General features: G+C 37.0%; 2 protein-coding genes across 3 annotated transcripts in view; both read right to left on the minus strand.

Moving 5' to 3' along the window:
* Positions 1-978: 978 nt before the first annotated feature.
* On the minus strand, positions 979-5,159 carry ppp1r15b (protein phosphatase 1, regulatory subunit 15B). The gene is made up of 3 exons (XM_059506349.1): positions 4,721-5,159; positions 3,136-4,241; positions 979-2,479 (listed from the first exon to the last, which is right to left on the minus strand). Exons 1-3 carry the CDS (start codon positions 4,866-4,868, stop codon positions 2,270-2,272), a joined length of 1,464 nt encoding a protein of 487 aa, XP_059362332.1. The 5' UTR covers positions 4,869-5,159; the 3' UTR covers positions 979-2,269.
* A 3,154-nt stretch (positions 5,160-8,313) lies between these two features.
* The window catches only part of LOC132101412 (phosphatidylinositol 4-phosphate 3-kinase C2 domain-containing subunit alpha-like), a 46,022-nt gene continuing 38,624 nt past the window's right edge, over positions 8,314-15,711 (minus strand). For both annotated transcript variants that reach the window (XM_059506350.1, XM_059506351.1), the window contains exons 20-33: positions 14,110-14,214; positions 13,650-13,742; positions 13,143-13,272; positions 12,243-12,379; positions 11,971-12,140; positions 11,721-11,877; positions 11,377-11,486; positions 11,077-11,284; positions 10,697-10,821; positions 10,499-10,616; positions 9,848-9,929; positions 9,637-9,746; positions 9,422-9,547; positions 8,314-9,342 (exon numbers count right to left, since the gene is read on the minus strand). In XM_059506350.1, the coding sequence (XP_059362333.1) occupies positions 9,160-9,342; positions 9,422-9,547; positions 9,637-9,746; positions 9,848-9,929; positions 10,499-10,616; positions 10,697-10,821; positions 11,077-11,284; positions 11,377-11,486; positions 11,721-11,877; positions 11,971-12,140; positions 12,243-12,379; positions 13,143-13,272; positions 13,650-13,742; positions 14,110-14,214 (1,854 nt within the window). In that variant the 3' untranslated portion in view covers positions 8,314-9,159. The remainder of the gene's footprint in view (positions 9,343-9,421; positions 9,548-9,636; positions 9,747-9,847; positions 9,930-10,498; positions 10,617-10,696; positions 10,822-11,076; positions 11,285-11,376; positions 11,487-11,720; positions 11,878-11,970; positions 12,141-12,242; positions 12,380-13,142; positions 13,273-13,649; positions 13,743-14,109; positions 14,215-15,711) is intronic.

Below are 15,711 nucleotides of genomic sequence, written 5' to 3' on the forward strand. Positions count from 1 at the left end.
TGCTTGAACCTAGTACTGAATTTACAAAATGACACTGTGAAGCTGCTGCATCTAATTTAAATATTCAAATGGGTTTACATATCAGACAGGGAAGAGTCACTGTTTTTAATCATTCATGTTTTTAACCACTTAATATACACTGACCGTGCACATTATTGATGTTCAGAACTATTTAAAAATAACTGTATTAACCAATCCAGCACAAATTTCTCTCTGCAACATGTGTCTGACTATCTTTTGTCTCACACACTGTGGCTGCTGACTGCTCTATTGCATCAGGCAGTCAGTGCTTTGTAATTGTGACTCCAGAGATCCCCCTTCTCAAGCTTTGGACTCTCCAGGATGAGTAATAGAGGCTGGGGCCACAACACACCAGCCCCTGCTGCAATCACATGCAATCCTCTCACTGCCAGATAGTGCTGTGCTTGGTTGCCTAGAGACCAAGGTCACCTGGGTGAATGCACCTTCGAGAGGAAGACACCACAGCAGTGCCACATGCAACTACCATCATGCATCCAGCTACCAAGCCTTCCTCAAACTGCTCTCAAATCTGTTGCTGTTTCAACAAGCAATAATTAAAGTACAACCAGTCAACTATTGCTAATATGGTGTTAAACACTTTCATTATAGCATGTGTCCACCTTTGCGTTATCAATAAATGTGTCTGAAATGCAATCTAATTAATTCAGGGACAGAGCATCATTAAATTAGACACGCAGTCTGTTGTCACAGCCTGAAAGATTGTGTAAACGATTGCTTGTCTTTGCACCATGCAAGCTTGTGTTGCAGCTGATGTGTCGAGGAGAGATGCTAATTGATTTCTCCTCACGGGAGAGAGTTTCATCACGCTTTGTTTTTAACTCTCTCTTACAGGGGGCTGCACATGACGGTCTCGCAGGAGTTCTGTACCTCTACAGTCAGAGTCTGAGACACAATGAATTAGTAAGATGAACCAAATAAATGAGTCAGGACACAGTGTGCAAGGAAACAAATCTACATTCAACAAATGCAGGATGTGATAATAGAACATTTGAAGAGTAAGAGTTTATAAAACAGAAAAAACTGCAATAATCAGTGATGGCAAAAGTAGCAAACATAACAGCATCTGTTTTTGTAGGACAAATGGTTTAGGATGTAATTTACATATTCAGTACTGCTCTAAAGTTTGGGGTCTGTAAGATTTGTCAATATATTTAAAAGAAGTTTCTTCTGCTTAATAAGGCTGCATTTATTTGGTCAAAATTCAGTTAAACAGGAATATTGTGAAATATTATATACTCAAGAAACATTTTCTTAACATTATAATTGTTGTAAATTGTGCTTCTTAATAATTTTGAAGAAACTGTGATGTGTTTGATTGTGTCCTTGCTGAATTAAAGGCATTAATAAAAATAATATGAAAAATTTTACTGACTGCAAACTTTTTAACAGTAGTGTATCTGAACAAATATATATTTATCTATATATAGAAAAATGTAAACATTGAGGTGCATTGTAACTTGGTCTTGTTACATCATTTTTTTTCTTTACATTTTCGTCAACATGATGAAAAATAAAAAAACAGCCTATTTTCACACCATTTAAAACCACTGGAATAAACAAGGTACAATTTACCCAAAAATGAAAATTGTTATCTTTTACTCTTCCTCATATCTTTCCAAACATGTGTGACATTCTTTCTTTTGTGAAATACAAGAGGATCTATTTTGAAGAATTATTAGGCCTACTGAACTATTTTTATGTTTTGAAGATTACTGAACTTTTAAAAACTATTTTTACTAAACTATTTTATGTATACAATGAAAGTCAGTGGGTTCCAAACAACACTGGGCCCTCTGACCTTCATTGAATAGGAAAAAACATCATGCCATTTTTCAAAAAGTCTTATTTTGTGTTTCACATGAAAAAAGTCTTGGAATTGGCAATGACATGAGGGTAAATGTTGGCAGAATATTCATTTTTAGGTGATCACTTTAAATAAAATAACACTAGTCTAGTACTCCAACATATCAACTGCAACAATTTTTTAAGTTGTGTTAAAAAATAAATGTGTGTGATCAGTCACACTGAAGAGTCTGTAAGGCATGGCAAAAAAAAAAAAATAGTAACTTTTCATAGCAGTCAAGGTACAATGTGTGTTGGGACACAGAAGTGAGGTATGAATGTCAATTTAAGTCAATATAGCAGTCTAGAGGCTGTCTAGAGGCCAGGGAACTATAAAATCAATAATTACAATCAGAAACCAATTTTTGCAAAAATCAAGGGCTGGTTACTTCTGTGTTCTGTCCTTATAGGCCCACAGCTTTTCTCTGTGTGACAAACTAAAACAGTAGCCAATGGCCTTCTCAGTTTCACGGATTCTCTTTCGAAAACGGTCTCTGTCCCGTGCAAACTCCTCCCACGGTCCCTTACGAGATGCCTGAAAAGCAAAGGACCAAGCTTGCATCTTGTGGACTTGCACGATAGGAGAAAATTTCACCTGGAAAACATTAGCAACATAATGTTAGCAAGCAATGATTGACAGTTGACATAAGTCAGGGTTGCCAACTCTCACGCCAGATGCAACCCTGCATAAGTGCCATAAAGGTGCGGTCAAATCGCAAAATGGTCAATAGTGGTGTGATGTCTGAAGCACAGTTCTCACAAAAATCACTTTCAAACCATGTAGCTTTCTGTTGTTCAGCTTGGTAAGTTTGAGTGAGCAACTTGAACCTGTTGTTGTGGAGAAATCGAAATTCCCAATCGCGAAAATTCGCTAAACAACAGTGACCACACCTTAAAGAGATTGTTGTCCCAAAAAATGACAATTTTTGTCATCATTTACTCACCCTCATGTCGTTCCAAACCTGTATAATTTCTTTCTTATGTTGAACATTAAAGAAGATATTTTGTAGAATGCTGGTAATCAAACAGTTGTTGGTCCCCATTGACTTCCATAGTATTTCTTCCCTTACTAATGAAGTCAGTGTGGACTAACAGCTGTTTGGTTCTTCAAAAAAAAAAAAAAAAAAAAATAATATATATATATATATATATTTTTTTTTTTTCACCATAAGAAAGAATGACACGAGGGTAATTAAATGATGACAATATTTTCATTTTTTGGTGAACTATTCCTTTAAGTCTGATAATTACCTTCTTAAAATTGGGACATTTCCTTTGGTTGCCCTGAAGAACAGTCAGACCAACATGTCTTCTCCATGGCACCACTGCTAGTGTCTCAACTGGTAATTTGTGGCAGCAATGGCGAGCAACTCTACTTGATGGTAACTGCGGCTTTGAGCGTCTTGAAGATTTTAAGAGTCTATGGGTTTTATTTTGTGTGTTGTCACTGGGCGAATCATGTTTTGAAGGAACTGATGTAGCTGGTGAGCTTTGAAGAGGGGCTCTGAAATTCAAAGGGTGATATGGGTCATCATTCTGAGAGAGGGATCTCCATAAGGCCTCTTCTTCTTCATCTTCAGAACCTGTTTTAGAAGAATCGGAGCCCGTAGATGCAGTGGAGTGTGATACAGTGGGACTTTCGGCCTTCAAAACCACCTGGGTTTTGCTTTTTACAGGAACTGCACTGGACAAACATGCCGTGAAGTGTAGAGGGTGATATGGATCCGTCGAGCTGGTCAGAAGGTCCCAGAGTTTTTCATTCTCCTCTCGTTCTCCTTCAAAACAAGAGCTGTCTGTGCTTCCCCAGCTGAATTCGCTGTCTGAGAACTGACCGACTGACTGCACTGGACATGGAGCTTGAACATCCTCTGTAGATGAACTACATGAATCAGGATCAGCGATGAGCTTCTGATGCTTTACAAACTCCTTTGCAGAAAACCCAGACACATGTGCAGTAAACGTGCAGGTGTTCTCTTCGCATTTCCTTTCTGATCCTCCTAATATGGTCCAGTCATATCCATGTTTCCACATGGAGCGATCTCCAATATAGAGGTCTTCTGTGTCATTGAGACACTCTGTTGCTTGGGACACAAGGTCGTCCACCAAGGAACAACAGAGTTCATCGCCAACCAGACTGGATAGGACAGCTCTGGAGTGAGAGCTGACATCGAATGGGTCCCTGCCAAATTTTGAAAGTGGACTGGAACCCCCGACCACCATGTTTTTGTTGTTTTCAAACAAGGATGAGAGCAGGAAACTGTCAGAAGGGTCTCCTGACCTACTTGTCATGTGCTGAATGTGTTGCCCTGTCTCGTCTGTAATTCTCACATGGACTTCAAACCTGAACATCTGGAAAACTGGGGACCAAACAAAGAGTTACTTAAAGTACCTTAACCTATAAATAGAGACCTTTCTCTTAATAAATATAAGAAATGTATATTAGGATGAATGGATGGATGCATAGTAAAAATTATAGTATAAATATAAATAAATTAGCCAGGTAAAATTGAATAAATACTAATAATTATTAGAAATATTCATAATTATATTATAATAAACAAAAACCCTCCCACCCTGAGTTGTTTGGTTTAAAATGCAGTATTGTATCACTATTAATGTTGTTTTCTTTCTATGTCACTCTCCTCTAAAGAAAATGCGTTTCGTTTCGGATGAATGTAAATGAATGAATATTCAAATCTTTTATCGAAAGTATTACATATTACATTTTTTTTTCTTTGCACTTGCATCTATACTGAAAAAGATTATGCAAATCTCCAATGGCATAGGTTACGGGTATTTTCAATGCAAATATATGAATGATTAAAAGCAGAATTACCTGAAATCAAAGTGCAGCAGATGACCTGGACCAGCAGTCTCAGGTGCTCCCACAGCACCGTCAGGATCTGTTTGGTCCAAGGCAGAAGCATCATGCCGCTGTCCCCAAACCGCCGCAGCGCGGTCCGCTCCGACGCACTCCTTTCCATCCTCAAACAATACCCTGTCACGTATTCTGATATTCGTCCCTTGGTTTGTTTTCTCTGTCGTAATTTATCGGCTGATTTTTGAAGTTTGCTAACCACATCTTCGCAGATATGAGAGCGTTAACTCCGAGCGAAAGCTGCTGAGGTCCACATGGTCACCAAGTCCTGTTTCCAGCACCCCCTAAAAATAATGTGTGACTGCGACAAACGACTCCAACTTAAGAAAACACTTCACTATAAACAAATATCTCCAGCGCTGCAACAGTGCGACCTTTGATTTGATCGCTTATGTGTCACTCACACTGGCACCGCCCTCTTTCGCACAAACCACGCCCACATGATAGCGTAGTCCAGTGACGCACGGTTTGTCCCATGTGGAATCATGGCACGAAGCAACAGGTTTAGATATTGCTACTATTACATCACGCAGTTACGGTAAGCTTACTATATAATCGTGGAAATATATTTCAGACAAATAAATACTCATTTATTTATTTTAATGATAAAATAAGGATTGAATTAAGGGAATAAATAGGTTTTTGCACTCGCTACGTCCAGACTGGATCAAAGTCCCTTTAAGGCATTTTGAATTGTGCATAAAACATAGGACTATTTTCAGATAAAGCCTCACTAAACTCACATTTCAAACCTTGTTACTCTGTTTGTCGTGTCACGTTACTAGAAAAAACACTGTAGAAAACTACGAGAGATAACGTCAAGCATATGTCAGAAGGCCATAAATTAATTTAGTCTGTAACAGACTGATCAGTAAATTACTGTCCTCAAGAAGAAAGTGCAACCTAATACACTTAAGTAAAAATTGCTGCCCAGATTACAAATATGCCTAATTTAATATTAGTCATATACAATTTTCAATTTAAACCTAAGTTAGTGCTTTCATTTATTTTATTTTCCTGTGCATTACTGTGGTACAAATATTTGTGAAAGACAAAGCAGCTAACTGTAGCCTGTGTAGCCTACTTGACAATTACTTTACTGTACAGGTGGCAAGTCAGATACATGGAGTAAACCTAAAATGCCTAAATTTAATCTACCAGTGTGGAAGCAGTTGGAATTCATCATCATCTCTATGCTGTTGCATTGCTTTTCCTTCCTCTAAATACAAAATGTACATCTACAGCAGCCCTGTGTGACTGTCGAGGAAGGAGCAAAGATCATGTCAAATCGTGCATACTTCCTCATCAGTAAACTCTCACCTCAGTGACAAAGCAAATGTGTGCACTGGCCTGACTGCTTTAGTCTTTCTCTCCAGATGTTTTCTCACAGCAACAGCCTGTTTTTAATGAGGTGGTACAGATATGCTGGCAGATCTGAGGTCAGGCCTTTTAGACCTTTAGAATGTTACTGCCAATGACAAAGTGCACCTGGGTCACACCACAAGAGTCCCTAAGGATCACACCAACACCTCAGCAGAAATCATTAGTGTGTGAGGGTCAAAGCTTTAAAGGTGTAGTCCACCAAATCATTATCAACCTTTTGACTTTATTTTCTTCTGTGGAACACAAAAGAAGGTTTTTGAAATTTGGTTCCTTTTTACTTCTATCATTTAGCCATAGAGGTTTGGAACAACACAACACAAGTAATTCAACATGAGTACAATTCACCATAGTTGCATAGCACTGAAACAGCCTTGTTGTTAATGACTTACTGTTAGCTTCTGATTCTGGCGCCCTCTCGATTTTCATCTTACTTGATCTTAGTTTAGCCTTCGACACCGTTAACCACGCTTTTACTTAACCGACTGGAAACTGTCTTTGGACTGCCCTAGATTGTTTTAGGTCATATTTCATGGGTCGCAATCAATTTGTTTTTATGGATGGTTTCAGATCTGATGTGGATCCTGTTTGTACTGGTGTCCCACAGGGCTCAGTTCCTGGTCCCCTGCTTTTTAGAATTTATATTTATTCTCTTGGTCAGCTATTAAGATCCCTTAACCTCAGCTACCATTTCTATGCTGATGACACTCAGATTAATATACATTCTCAATCTGGACAATTTGTGGATGTCCCTCATCTTTCCAACTGTATTACTGAGATTAAGTTGTGGATGTCTAAAAATGTTCCGTGTCCGAATAGCTCTAAAACTGAAGTTATGCTTCTGGGCTCTCCCACCAACAGCAAAATGCTGTTTCTTTAGATCTATCAGTTGATGGTGTTGCCCTAAAGCTACAAAGTAAACTAAAAAAAATCTTGGTGTTATCTTTGACGACACCCTGTCATTCGAGCCTTTTGTACAGAACATGGTAAAGACCTCCTTTTTTCATCTTAGAAATATTGCACGTATTCAGGCTATGTTGCCCTTTTCTGTTGCAAAAAAATTTATTCATTCTTTTGTTTTCTCCCGAATTGATTATTGTAATGCTCTCCTTGTTGGAGTGTCTAAACCCTCTCTTAACAAATTGCAATACTTGCAGAATTCAGCAGCTAGAATTTTAACTGGGGTTAGGGCTGGTGACCACATAACTCCTGTTTTGAAGATGTTACACTAGCTCCCTGTCAAATACGTATAGATTTTAAAATCCTAATGCTTACAAGGCTCTGCATGGTCTACGCCAGTTCACAATTTACAATCTACTCAGCAGTCTCTTAGTTGTTCCCAAAACACTGTTGAGATCCAGAGGTGACGGCCTTTTAACATATGCTCCAAAACTGTGGAATTCTCTCCCATCTGACATTAGGGATGCTAATTCTAAGCTGTTTTTACATCTTTTCTCAAAACATTATTTTTCAGTAAGGCTTTTATTTGATTAGTTTTTATTATATTGTTTTCTGTTTTTTTTTTAAATAGTATATTGTCTTATATTGTTGTGTTTTCCTTTATGTAAGCTTTCATGTACAGGGCTTGAGAAAGCAACTATAGGCGCTATATAAAATACCTATAACGCTTTATAAAATAAATGTATTTTTATTATAATAATTTAATCTTTAATTGTTATTAAGCAGAAACAACATAAAAGTGCTATAAGAAAAACTTAAAAGTTAACTAAAAATTATTTTAAGCTGAAGTACACAAATTACTAAAACCATTTTAAAAAAGGTTGAATATAATTGATAAAAAAGGCAAAATAAAAATCTAAAGAATGTAAAATTACTTAAAAAAGAGAGAATTAAATCAAAGCTAGTTCAAAATATAAATAATTATAACAGTATATATAGATGATACTAAAATACCACTGGAAAATCACAGAGCATCTTCATCAATGACAACGAGAATATTAAACCTAATTATAATATTATAATATATAATAATAAAATAACATAAGTAACTCACTGTATAACAAAATGAAAACCGTTTTAACCAAATCTGAAAATTTAAAAGTGCAAAAGCAAAAAAAAAACAAACAAAAAAAAAACGGCTGTATGTTTCTTGCCTGCCCCCTACTGGTTCAAGTATGTTTTTAACCTCAGAAACAACAATTATACAGAGAGGTGTTCAAAAACATTTAATTTTCCTTAAGAAGGAGTCAGAATTACAGCAAACATCAATTCGTTCAGGTTATGATAACCAATAAATAACTGGCCATGTTAATATCCATTCAAAATGTATTTTTAACAGTCATAAAACAGCGAATCAGATCACTATTTGCCGTGAGTGATGACAATCTTGTGCATCTTTTTAAAAAATGCCTCCTGGTAAACTCATAGATTACGATTCCGCTCTGGCAATAGCTTTTAGCCATACGTGCTGGTCCCTTTTTAAAGAGGGTTCATTACACAAATTCATTGGTGGATTTTAAAAAATCACCTTGACCAACTCTAAACCACACCATAGGAAGTACATACTACATTAGCTTACAAAACAGGGCCTTTTTTAAACCACAAATGTACTGAGAATTGCGAAAATGAAAGGAGAGCGTGTGAAGGCACCCTGTTATTGTTCCCTAAAGGGACGTGGTCATGAGTTTGTTCACTTCATTTGGCACATTACCAAAAGCACAGTGAACTCTGCTGTGCTTGTTTTGATAGCTCAGAACCATACAGACTTTAAATGTTTCTTATTTGCATATATAGAAAAGGAAAGTGTAAAAATGAGCAGTTTTAAAAATACAAGTGTCAATCTCTCTATATATATTCTTATATTTATATATATAATAATATAAACTCTTCTTTAAGTAAGCCGTTTGGTCCTCTTAAGTTCCAAATGTACAGAACAACAAAGACTCAACCTTGATTAGTGTCATAGAGAGAGAGAGGGAGATGCTGGGGGAACGTGAAGTGGTCCTGTAAGGGCACTTGATGCAGTCACATCACCTTTTGTGGAAGAATCGTTGGATCTAAAAGTAGGGCAGCATTGTGAGCTTGTACCACTTGACAGTCTCTTTGCTCAAGTCAAAGTCTTTAAGGCTAAGGGTGATGCCACCCAAATAGCAGTTCTCTCGCAGAGACTCCGCACTGAGCACGCTCAGCTGAAGTTCCCTTTGTTTCATGGTTTCCTTACTGTAGCCGCTGTACACCAGCTGCGAGTAAAGAGAGAAGGAAGTCGTTTATTAGCTTTAGAATAAAGCACGCATGGGTAAATAGGTAGGTTTTAGTTACCATTTCATTAAATGTCGGATTCCTAGTTTTCCTGGCGATCTTTGTTTTGCGTTTGGAGGTTTTGTGGGGGTCTGGGAGAAGGTATGTTTTCACATAAGGGTTTGGGTCTGCACCGTCATTTGATATCTGTGTTTGGGAGGAAAAAAACGGATGAGATTTTGGAATGAACAGAAAATGGGATCAGTTTGAAGACAGGTGCTTTTGATATTTCTTACCAGGTCTTTAATGTGCATGACCATGATGAAGAGCGTGCTGTTTCGGTAGGAGACCGACAGCTTCACCTCACCCTCCACGCGGCCGGTGGTGGGACTCACTGGAGGCGTATCTGCCAAACAGACATCAAACATATGAAAACAAGCATGACAATGTGGTGCGTTCACCTCCAATCTTTAAAATACATATAAAAAAAAAAAATACGACACATACCTGGAGTTTTAGAGAGTCCTTCAACCCCCTCGGTCTTGTCATCTCTCGCAATAGGGTGGAAGAATGTGTAGATAAGATCACACTAAGAAAAAAATAATCAGTCACATTTATTACACTACTGTTCTGAAGTTTAGGTTCAGTTAGATTTTTTTCTGAAAGAAATTATTACTCTTATTAAGCAAGGATGCATAAAATTGCTCAAAAGTGACAGTAAAGACAATTTGTATTTCAAACTTTTCAAACTTTCTATTCATTAAAGAATCCTGAAAGAAATTAAAGAATCCTGAAAGAAATCAAGTTTCAAATTTTGCTTTGATCTTGATATTTCTTTCAGTATTGATAATAATGTTGCTTGAGCACCAAATCAGCATATGAAAATGATTTCTGAAGGATCATGTGACACTGAGGACTGGAATAATGGCTGCTAAAAGTTCATTCTAAAATAGAATATTATGATAAAAAAATTCAGACTTGTAGAACATAGGAGTCTGTTCAAAAACATTTCAGAAATTCTGACCATGTTACTAAAGACCAATGAATATTCATTTGAGTGACATATTTGGTTGACTCATCACTCCCAGAGATGAACCAGAAACACTACAATTATATTTGATAAATTTTGAATAATATATTCAATTTCAATTCCCCCACCTGGGTGACTTCTGTTGAACTTCTCATCAGATTGTGCACATAGCTGCTCAATTCCACCTTCCTTTTGGATGCCACATCCTTGATATGTGTACGACCCAGGACCATTTTACTGGGAAATCTAGAAACAGGAAAAACACTCTTAGGAACATAGAAGTTTAGAATTTGACAAACCATTGTACAAGCGGTGTACTCATATACCCCGGCAACTTCCACAGGGGGAAAAGGATGGTCAACTTGTTGTGCAGTTCCTGGAACTCATCAAAGGTGCGGAAGACAAACTGCGGCTCATTCTGACCTTCCCTAAGGATCCGTATAACGTACGTCTGAAAGAGACACGAAAAAAATAAAAAAAGTAAAATTTTACATTTTCTTGAAGAAGATACTAAGCATATTTACAAAATACATTATATCAGAATCATTGATTTTGTAATATTTTGATGAAAATGTAACTATTTTTATTACAAAATGCAGAAAGGTAATAAAGGTAACTATTTACATACATAGCAACATTATGTATATATATATATATATATATATATATATACATATATATAACTGCTTTATAAAATGAGTCTTACATAGTGCTTGTCTGGATTGTATCTCTTCTGAAATGAAAATACAGAGGCATCTCGAATCCTGCCGTCCTGCTTCATAGTGTACGTCCGGGGAGCGAAGGAGAGGATTGGCTCGTCATTGGAGGGAAGCCCAGAGAATCGCAACTGGGCCAGATTATGGATAAAGAAATTAAACTTTGTGGCCACACTGCCCAGACTGGATTCGATCAACCTATAAGAAAAAAAGGTGGAGGAAAAGAGACAGGTATTAATTTTTTTTTATTCGGAGAGCAAAATAAATAAACAAACAAACAACACATTTACCTTGTGAAGAAAATTGTAGCTTCTGCATCTGTAGTCTGAGGCTGAAGAGCATCATACACGTATTTAAGATCTTGGACTCCAGTCAGCTCAGGTAAACCTGACTGTGTCATCTGTGTTGAACACACAAATACAAAATTGATCAGTAAACAAGTAAACACTAAAGCAACAAAACTACTAAATGAAGATAATTCAAACAGCTTCCTGTCTGTAATAAGGGTTGTGCAATTAATGTCATGTATCTAATATAGGCAAAAACATTTACACAGAGCTCTTCTTGTTGACACAAGATTCTACTGATGACACACAAATGACTGTTTTGTTTGCAATATGGTGCTGTATAATACCAGAGACAGCAGGTTGAGGAAGAGGTTGGAGTGTTTGCGTATCAAGTTGTAGGCTTGTGAGCAAAGGTCAACGAAAAGCTGGAAGCGACTAGTGGGTCTCTCGCCTCCATTAATGACGTAGGCCATATCAGAGGTTAAGACAAATGGTGCTCGGTCCCTGCAGAGAGAGAAAAAAAAAGAAAAAAAAGAGTAATAAAACCAAACTAAACCACAAACCAGGCAGTCTTACGTGGCGTAACATATCATTCACCTTTTAAAACTCCCAATCATTTGTGCGTGACCCAGGAACTTCCCAAAGTCTATGTGGAACATGTGGCCGGAGGAACGCAGCATGATGTTATCGTTGTGACGGTCACAGATGCCTAGGATGTAAGTGGCCACGCAGCAGCCTGCGCAGGTGTAGATGAAATTCTCGGAGGCCTGGCAAGAGATGGGTTCGATAAGTTTGAAATGACATCAAAACCCAATGAACCACATGAACTTGGTCTTGACTAAAGCTTCCATTTATAATCATCCAGATACCTTCTCATATTCATCCTCAGCAGGGTTGTACTTGCGGAGCCACTCGGCAAGAGGTTTGTCCTTAAAGGATCCCGTCACTCCATTCTCCACCTGAATCTTCCTCAGTGTTTCAGAAGACGGAACCAACTCTACCATGCCTGTGTAACCACACAAATGATATAATAGAAGCAGATGCTACTGTACATTCAGAGTCACAAAGTATTTTTTAATAAATTCATACCAAGTTTTTACAGCACAAAAAAAGTCAAATCTAGTTTTTCCATGTCAATTTTCAACATTCTCTCTTATCTGTAGAATTAAATAGGCCATTTTTCATTGAATAGGCTATTCATTCACAACTGTTCAAAAGTTTGGGGTCAGTAGGTTTTATTATTATTATTATTATTTTAAAAAATTATTAAACAACAAGGATGCATCTTATGAAGTTTACAAAAGATTTCAAACAAATGCTGCTCCTTTGAACTTATCAGAGAATCCACAAAAAAATATTGTTGCAAAAATATCGTTTTATAAAAAAACTGTTTCAACACTGATAATAAGAAATAAGAAGAAACCTTTCTTGAGAAACAAATCAGCATATCTGAATGATTTCTGAAGGATCATGTGACACTTAAGAATGGAGTAATAATAACAGGTATAAATTACATTGTAAAATATATTAAAACAGAAAACAATTCTAATTGTAATCTTTTTTCACAATATTACTGTTTTACTGTATTCTTATCAAGTACATGCAGCTTTGGTCAACATAAGAGACCCCTCTCAAAAAAATTTAATATCTTACAGACCCCAAACTTTTGAACGGTAATGTAAATCATAATAGTATTAAAAAAGTACATATTTAACTATTTTATTCTAGTTGGAATATAGGTTTAAAATGTAGAGCAGAACATACTGTACCTTTATCTTTTCCAGTAGAGATGCATTTGAAGTTGACAATGCGCAGGTCCAGTCCCTCCTGCAGCCAGATCCGATCCATAATCCGAATCATCTGCAGCGCCAACATGTCTTGCCTCAGATCCTCTCCAACCTGAATTACAGTTAAGACAGATAAGCTATTCGGAAATACCTCAAAAACAAGAGTATCTAGAACTCTGTGCTTACATCTGTAGGTACAAGATCTTTATTCTACTACTGATTCGTCCACTAGAGGGCATGTTCATGACTGAGATGAGCCTTTAAATTTGCTTCTTTGTCTGTGGCACATTTTTAAGTGAAGTCTAGTTTCCATCAGTCATACATGTTTATAGTTTGAATTCAATGGACGATCCTACTATTGCAATTAATATAAAAAGAAACCAACTGCTCTGTCACTACTGTCAAACTAAGCTAATGTAAAGCAATAACAAACCTCAGCGGGAATACGTTCTATCTATGGAGGCCCTTTCACTAATACTGCACACACACCTTAAACATGACGTTAATCTCGTCTCCCAGCGGGTCTGCGTTAACCAGTGCAATCTTCAGAGGTACAGCGTTGGAATTGAAGAAAGAGCAGGCCTAGTTTTAAAACAAGCAGCATCATGTTACAAAAGCAGCCTCAGGGTTTTAGTTAGATTCTCGTCTTCAACATGGCAACAAAGAGGGTCTTTGAAATGGGGTCAGATCTGACTGGAGGAGAAGAGATGGAGTTCAGTGACACAATTTTGCTGAGTGTGCAAAAGTCTACATCTGAAACAGGAAGAGGGGGAGTGAGCAAGGATGATAAGGAAGTGAATCACATGTGAACGCTTCCCAGCAAAACGGAACAAAACCTGGCACGACATGAGAACTGAAGAGATCTGTTCCTTGTCAGTGTGGTTTTTGAAGCCTCTAGAATTGCTGATATAATCTATTAATTAGATAGGGTCAATTTTGGGGCACTCACCTTGATATTGAGTTCTTTTGCCACCAGACTGGGAGTAATAGGAAGTCGACAGCTGTTCTTCTGGAAGACAGACTGTACCCTCTCTAGACCCTCCAGCAGCACCACCTACAAAGAACAAACATTCAACTGGATTTGACTGATATGAACTGCAACCACAGTCTAAAGACTTCAACCCAAAACTCCTGGTAAAACTTTAGTACAGAGACCAATTCTCATTATTAACTAGTTGCTTATTAGCATGCCTATTATTAACATATTGGCTGTTTATTAGTAGTTATAAAGCACATATTATGCATTATCATATTCTACATCCCTAATACTACCCAATAACCAAAACTTAACAACTACCTTACTATCTATTAATAAGAAGCAAATTAGGAGTTTACTGAAGCAAAAGTGGTTTGCTAATAGCTAGAGCTGAACCTAAAAATAAAGTGTAACCAAACTCGTAAGTTTCCAAAAACTATTTCAATCCACAAGTTAGGAAGTTTGAGTTAGAATAGTTTGCAAGAGCGCTAGTATAAACATTTCGAAGCTGTAAAAGCAGACTAGTGAGTATCAGTGTCCTTATTGTTACCTAAAACTAAACCATAAAGAAAATACATTACTCTAAATGAAATAAAAAATATTTTATTCCAAATACTGTAGCTGCAAAGGCAACATTTTCATAAGCATGACAAATAAATACCACAAAATTAAACTGAAAACAATATTTAAAAATAAAATACATTTTTAAATATGAACAAAAACTATGATAATAAAACAATCATCCCGTTCAGTGTCCGACAACCTCTGCATTCCCATTTAGCCACTTGATACATAAAAGCCTGAAGTAAATCATGACTGATGAATTACTGATGTATTTTTATCTTAGAATAAAATGACCTATGTTAACCACAGATCTTATTTCAGAGCTTTAAACAATGACCCATTCAGAAACCCAGTGAGTTCAGAACGATGGAATCGGAAGTACAGAAACCTTAATATGTTTCTGGGTTTTAGGAATCTTGCAGAAATCTTTTCTCTTTTTATCCAAGTCAGACAAAGCCATTACACAATAAAATGTGTTTACAAGTAATAAAGAGCATTGCAAAGAGCTTTCCATCTGTATGTAAACCACTTGTTCACATGGGAGATAAAAGATGAGGCACTATATGACCAAAAGTATGTGGACACCCTCTTCTGACAGCATGTTTGGCTAGGCCCTTTAATTCCAGTGAAGACAGATCTTAATGCTACAGAATACAATGACACTCTTGAGAACTGTGCGTATTCCACTTTGGGGAGGACCCTTTTCTATTCCAACATAACAATACCCTTAAGATCCATATAAAAATGATTTAGTCATTGATTAGCCCTTTACAGAACTGTACAAAACAAACAAACAAATCTGACGCCACTGAACACATTTGTAATGAATTTGAACAGATTGTGAGCCAGACATTAATATCTCACCTTACTGATGCTCTTTTTAAAATAAATGCTCAACAGGCACTTTTGGGTGTGGTGTATGGGTTTTCATATATTTTTGCCATATTGTGTATCAGTACAAGGCAATATACCAATATTGACTGGATGAGCTGGAGGGAACAAGGGTTCATC

This window comes from Carassius carassius, chromosome 23, assembly GCF_963082965.1.
Source record: "Carassius carassius chromosome 23, fCarCar2.1, whole genome shotgun sequence".
Lineage (NCBI taxonomy): Eukaryota > Metazoa > Chordata > Actinopteri > Cypriniformes > Cyprinidae > Carassius > Carassius carassius.